General features: G+C 46.6%; 1 protein-coding gene across 1 annotated transcript in view; it reads left to right on the top strand.

The window, feature by feature from the left end:
• Positions 1-5,975, top strand: part of igdcc4 (immunoglobulin superfamily, DCC subclass, member 4) — a 56,342-nt gene extending 50,367 nt beyond the window's left edge. The window contains exons 8-13 of the mRNA XM_060072069.1: positions 10-191; positions 642-776; positions 2,739-2,841; positions 3,333-3,567; positions 4,240-4,368; positions 5,340-5,975. Coding sequence (XP_059928052.1) covers positions 10-191; positions 642-776; positions 2,739-2,841; positions 3,333-3,567; positions 4,240-4,368; positions 5,340-5,858 — 1,303 coding nt within the window. The 3' untranslated portion in view covers positions 5,859-5,975. The remainder of the gene's footprint in view (positions 1-9; positions 192-641; positions 777-2,738; positions 2,842-3,332; positions 3,568-4,239; positions 4,369-5,339) is intronic.
• The last annotated feature ends 561 nt before the right edge of the window (positions 5,976-6,536 follow it).

Raw genomic sequence — 6,536 nt, 5'->3', positions numbered from 1 at the left:
CATCCTCTCTCTCTCTCCAGGACCCTCCACACCCCCAGAGGACGTCCAGCTGAACGCGCTGGACTCCTCCTCTGTGCTGGTGCGCTGGCGCCCCCCGCTGGAGGCCAACGGTATGATCGTGGGCTACTTCATCCTGTACAGCAGCAACCTCAGCCAGCCGCAGCATCTGTGGAGCAATCTCTCGCAGGACGGTAGGGCCCTCCGCCTGTCCAACACCTAGAGAGAGCTACAGTTAGTGCAGAAATCGGACTAACACAACAACGCCTTGACAACGTTTATAATTTCATTTAAATTGTTGGTTTTTTATCATTTAATTATTTTTTTTATATTTCATTTGTTATGGAGGATAATAGCGGGAATGAGCGTTCAATCCTTCAATTTAAATTATCGCTCTCTTGGTCTCTCGCTGTGTCTTTCTTTCTTTATTTTTTTCTTTTATTATTTCTTTCAATCTTTCCTTCTTTCTCTCTTTCTTACCTTACGCAATTTTTTCTTTTTTCTCATTTTTCCTTTCCTTCTTTCCTTTTTCCTTACAATATTTTATTCTTACTTTATTTCTTTGTGTACTTGTTTCTTTATTCTTTTTCTTATCTTTCCTTGGTTCCTTCATTCTGTCTCCCTTTCACGGCCTCTCTCCTTAGGGACCCTCACCAGTGTGGAGGTGCAGGGCCTTTCCAGTGACACACGCTACTTCTTCAAGATGGGAGCCTCCACCAAGATGGGCGACGGGCCCTACTCCCCCTTGAAGGCCGTACACACGCCCCCTCTAAACTATGGTGGGTGTTCCCCGGCGTCAGACTAACAGCGAGCAGTACTCCAGTAAGGAGCAGTGAGAGTCCCACTTGGGGTCATCATTAAAGCGGTTACAGCAGTCACACCAATAGTGCCTGTAGCAAAGTAAGCAGATAACACCAGGGCTGTTTGTACTGCTGTATTTGTCACACTGTTATTATTATTTCAGTTGTTGTGTCTGTGATGGATCCGGTAGTTTGGGGGATAGTATTTCAGCCCCATAATTGAAAAGCAGGCAGAACACTCCAAATATCTATCACGATACATACTTTAACTGGGAAGAAAAAGATAAGAGTTAGCAAAATCTTTATCTCTCTCTACTTTTTAGCCTTGCATCATCTCTCTCTCTCTCTCTCTCTCTCTCTCTCTCTCTCTCTCTCTCTCTCACTTTCTCTCAGCCTCCTTTACACTGACACAGAGAGACCCCCCCCCACACACACGCGCACACACGCACACACACACACTACGCTGGCTAATTTGCCCTCTCTAACATGGCGCGCGGACTCTGCTGGAGCCTGTCACCCCCCCCCCCCCCCCCCCCCCCACACACAGACCCGGTGCGATCAGGTGGCTGCGTGTGAATGGATATCCAAGGGGCGGTTGGGAGAGCTTTGCATTACTGCTCGCCGGTCCTCAGACCGCTGCTGTCACAAGCACTTTCTCCACTTCCATATTTCCCCCACTCTTCGCCCGGGAAACGGCCAGCTGCCTCATTATGTCCCTGATTCATGTAATTCCATTGGCGGCTGCTAAGCACGGCTGCAGCCTATGAACCCCCCTCTCTCACCTGCTGGAGCCCCTGTAGGACGGAGGCCTGGCCCGCCCGCTTCGCCCTCTGCTCAGTGTAGTCGCTCTTCTGTGTCGTAGCGTTCGCGATGAAGGTTTCCCTCCAGTAATGTGGATAAGCTTAGCTTTGCTACGTCGGCCTGACGATCGCGCTCATTTGGTCAAACACACAAACGCACACACATACACACACACACACACACTCACACAGCCAGTGAACTTGCTCAACATGTGACCTGACACTAGGCTCTTTGAAGATAGGGTCCGGGGGGTAGGGTCCGAGTCCTGGGGGGTAGGTGAGTAGTCTTAGCGGAGGCTTATTTATGAGGTCTGATAGTTTTTGTTTTATTTATTTATTATTATTATTTTTCCACAATGTCTTGTTTTTAAACGATTTATGATAACTTTATGCTCTGTAAGGTGACCTTGGGTGCCTTGAAAGGCGCGTCTAAATTAAATGTATTATTATTATTATTATGATAGTGTAGCCTGGATTAAGCCGGACAGAGCCAGACAGAGGCAGCCAGTGGGTGGGCCAGAGCATCTGGTGCCTCTGCTCTCTCTGTACAGCGAGCCTGCAGTCAACTGAGCTGCCGTGATGGGTTAACGTCGCTGGAGGAGACCACTGAGGGTTCCACGGTTGCTTCACTGTATCTTGTTGCTGCTGGAGGATTTTATGAATGCGTGGAGGACAGAAAATGTTATAATGTGTGTAATAATGGCAGTGTGATGATGGTTATGAATGATGAGGATGACAAGGATGATGATGAGTAGTGTTAGTGGTAGAATATCTTACTTCTATTCTGTTGTTGATACCGGTTCTAGCCCAGAATAGTTTACAATTGTTCAACTACAAACTAAATTATCTTCATCAACCATGACATGGCAAACAGCAAGTGGTCATAGAACGTTATAATCAATAAAAGGTCTTAGTTGTGATATGACTGACATAAAGTCATGTTATTCATGTTACCCTGTGACAACAGGAAGCCATGTTTATCATGTTTTCCTTTAAAAAGACGCCATGTTGTTAATGTGTCCCTGTGACAACAGGAGCCATGTTAGCCATGTTGTTAATGTTACCCTGTGACAACATTAGCCATGTTGTTAATGTTACATGTTTTTCAATATGTTGTCCATCATGTGCTGTGCTGGGACAGAGCTGGACGTCCACGCGGTGACGGGCATCATCGTGGGCGTGTGTCTGGGGCTGCTGTGTGTCCTACTCTGCATGTGTTTCAGCTTCCGCAACAGCAAGACCCGGTAGGGTTCACCACAGACACACGTCTAACACTGCACCATCCAGGGGCTCTTGCCTTTGGTTCTGCATGATTATTATCATTTAAAGCGTTGTGTAACCTGCGACATGGTGTTAAACAAAGTGCTAAAAGATGGCAGCAGTTGGGCTGTGTGATTAATCGAAATTAGATTTTTGAAAAGCTAAATGAACAACTTGATGAATATCTTTACATTATTTTCGATCTGAACATTTTCTATTTTAATTTATTTTAATTATTTTTTATTTTTTGAGAGAAATGCTGATAAAAATGCATCATGTTTTCAAATTCAAAGATAATTGTTTGAATAATCGGGACGTCAATATCGTCCAAATTAATCGTGATTATGATATTTTTTTCCATAATCGAGCAGCCCTAGCCAGCAGTTACAAACATTAAAAACAAAGCACCCTGTTCTGTATCTTCGTGCACGGTGTTGAGGTTCTCTCGTCTGTCTCCTCCCACCCCCCCCCACAGAGAGGTGACGGGGGGGCTAGGCTCCACGGCCGCGTCCCCTCGCTGCAGAAGGGCCGGGCGATTGCCCCCCGCCACCGAGCCAGAGTGCACCGACTCCCACGAGCTGGAGACCCTGATGCCCCTGAGCGGCCCCCAGGGGGCGGGGGGCCCTCTGGCAGGGGCCCCAGAGGAGCAGGGGCTGTTGGCCGGGCTGGACCCCGGGGGGGCCGAAGGTCACCCTGCGTCTGAGGCCAAGGTCAGAGCAGGGGGGGGGTTGCGGTTAATGAACACCTGGCTTGCACCAGGGTTCTTCTGTCTGCGTTTCTATTTTCACGGTGTTAATAATAATAGTGGACGAGTCATCATAAAAAGAGTGACCTTGGTCTGCTCTGTTGTTTTTGGTTGTTGTAATTTGTACTCTGGTTTACCCTTTAACTGTGCCGTGCTTTCTGAAGGACAGCCGGATTTCCCATCTGAGGATTTATACATTTCTAAAAAAATTCTAAAAAAAAAAACTCCTATATTATCTTAACTTATCTCTAAAGAAAGTCATGAACACCATTACCAAGACCTTATTAGTAACATGCTTGTATGATATATGTGTAGTGAAATGCTGCTGTGGCAGACTCCGCTATGCTAACATGTTTAATAGAAGCACAAGCTAAGAAGTACAAATATAAAGAAAGAAGGCAATATATATATATGATATAGACAATGTGTGTGCAAACAAACAGCAATAGAGAGAGTATATAAATGTAACCGAGTCTTGGAAAAGCTCAAAATGAAGAGTGCCACCATTATGACCAGGTTATCCCTTGTCATCTAGCAGCCATTGTAATAGAAGGGACATCACTTGGTACAATTTCAGCCAATCATAAGGACCCATCAGCAACTGACAGCATCAAATGGTTTCTGCTTTGAACTGCAGGTCACATGGAACGGCTCTGTGAGTCGTAATTGGGCTAACAGAATCACCAGATACAGAGAGACCATGGCAGAAGACTCTCCAATACTTATAAATGGAGCTCTCAAAATATTACCCGATGAAATTAACAAGGTAACCCAATCTGCTGCGTTGCGTGTGAACGTGGTTTGTAGCGATTGTGTGATTGGCTTTTGTATTCTTAGCAATCTGATTGGCTTGTGTATTCTAGCCATCAGATTGGCTTGGGTATTCTAGCCATGTGGTGGTCTTTGGTATTCTGATGTGATGCAATCTAGCTTGGGTATTTTGTATGTATCAGTTATTCATCACATTTACAATTGGTATATATATGTGTTATGTATCACATGTTGAGTGGCTGTATATGTGTGTTATGTATCACATGTTGAGTGGGAATATATATACCCACTCAACATGTGAATGGAATGCATAAAACGTGTACGTGTTATGGATCACATTCTTTGTGGGTATATGTACGCGTTATGTATCGCATTCTTAGTGGGTATATATACGTGTTATGTATCTCATTCTTAATGGGTATAGAAACGTGTTATGTATCTCATTGTTAGTGGGTATATATACGTGTTATGTATCTCATTCTTAGTGGGTATATATATACATGTTATGTATCTCATTCTTAATGGGTATATATACGTGTTATGTATCTCATTCTTAGTGGGTATATATACGTGTTATGTATCTCATTCTTAGTGGGTATACGTGTTATGTATCACATTCTTAGTGGGTATATATATACATGTAATGTATCTCATTCTTAATGGGTATATATACGTGTTATGTATCTCATTCTTAGTGGGTATATATACGTGTTATGTATCTCATTCTTAGTGGGTATATATATACATGTTATGTATCACATTTTTAGTGGGTAACTTTACGTGTTATGCATCACATGTGCACTGGGTGTATGTTATGAATTGCTCACAGGTTGTTTGCAGGGTTTCTTTTCTACACATGCGGTTTGCACTTCACCTTACTGGCCGTGTGTGTGTGTGTGCACAGTCCCCTCGGGAAATAAGCTTGGGTTGTGTTGTGTTGTGTTGTGTTGTGTTGTGCGTTCCCAGGCGGCGGAGGACCCTCTCAGCGCGGCCGTCTGCAGCAACACCGTGGAGGCCCAGGTCATCGTCCACCTGGAGCTGGACGACCCCGACAAGGGGAAGAGGGGGGGCGAGGGGGAGGAGCAGGAGGAGGAGTACTCTCCCCTAGGCCCGCCTCCTCCTCCTCATACCGGGGAAGAGGACGCTCTCCTCGCCCACGCATTGGCCCAAAGCGTTTCCCCGCCCTCCCTGGATGCGTCGGTGGCCAATCACAGCGGGGAGTCGGAAACGGGCTCCTCCCACGCGGACACGCAGCTGCACCGGGGGGAGGGGCTGACCAACGGCTTCCACCCCCCCCGGACCCCCCCGACCCCCCGGACCCCCCCGACGCAGCCGCCGCCAGCGGTGAAGCTGGAGCCCCTGGAGAACGGGGCCCAGAGACACCGGCCCCCCGCCCTGGCCAAGGGCCTCTCCGCCGGGCTGGCCCCCTCCCCCGCCCCCTTCGTCCACTCTACCTCCACAGAACACGGCTACCTGTGCCCATAGCCTGTGTAGGGAGACTGACAAACCACTTACACACACACACACACACACACACACACACACACACACACACACACACACACACACACACACACACACACACACACACACACACACACATTAGACTGAGACCCCTTTTTTTTCATTCACATCGAGAAGAGCCCAAGGATTATTTTTATGCACATCTTTATTCAGATTTTCTTGTCTCTTCTTGATAGGTTTTTTATATGTGCTTTGGACCCATGGTTCCATACGTGTGTATATATGGTACATATTATATATAATCAGCCCTATAAGGTACATGGGTCTGCATTGTCTTGCATAGCGAGAGTTCACTTTTTTGCCAGGCATTTTTTCTGCCTACAGAAGAAAAGAAGAAGAAAACTAAAACAATTTGAAGCAGATTGATTTGAGCTGTGCCCTCTCTCTCACTTATGTTTCAATAACGCTGGTGGAGTGTGAGTAGGACTCCCACAGGCTTGTGTTGTGTATAGGGGGGGGTGACGCTGACTCTGGTGTCCCTGGCCAGTGTGATGCTACTGTCCCCCCCTGGACTCTGTCTAGCCGTGTTTGTACACAATCTCAGATTGCAGAAAGCCCATGTTCCTCTCTCAAGCTACCTGCTGTCTCAGGGTTCACTAATTGAAGCCGGCAACGCACCCACCACACACATGCAGACGC

Source organism: Gadus macrocephalus, chromosome 14 (genome assembly GCF_031168955.1).
Source record: "Gadus macrocephalus chromosome 14, ASM3116895v1".
NCBI lineage: Eukaryota > Metazoa > Chordata > Actinopteri > Gadiformes > Gadidae > Gadus > Gadus macrocephalus.
Note: the sequence above shows the minus strand (reverse complement) of the source record. Positions and strands in the feature narration are given on the sequence as shown.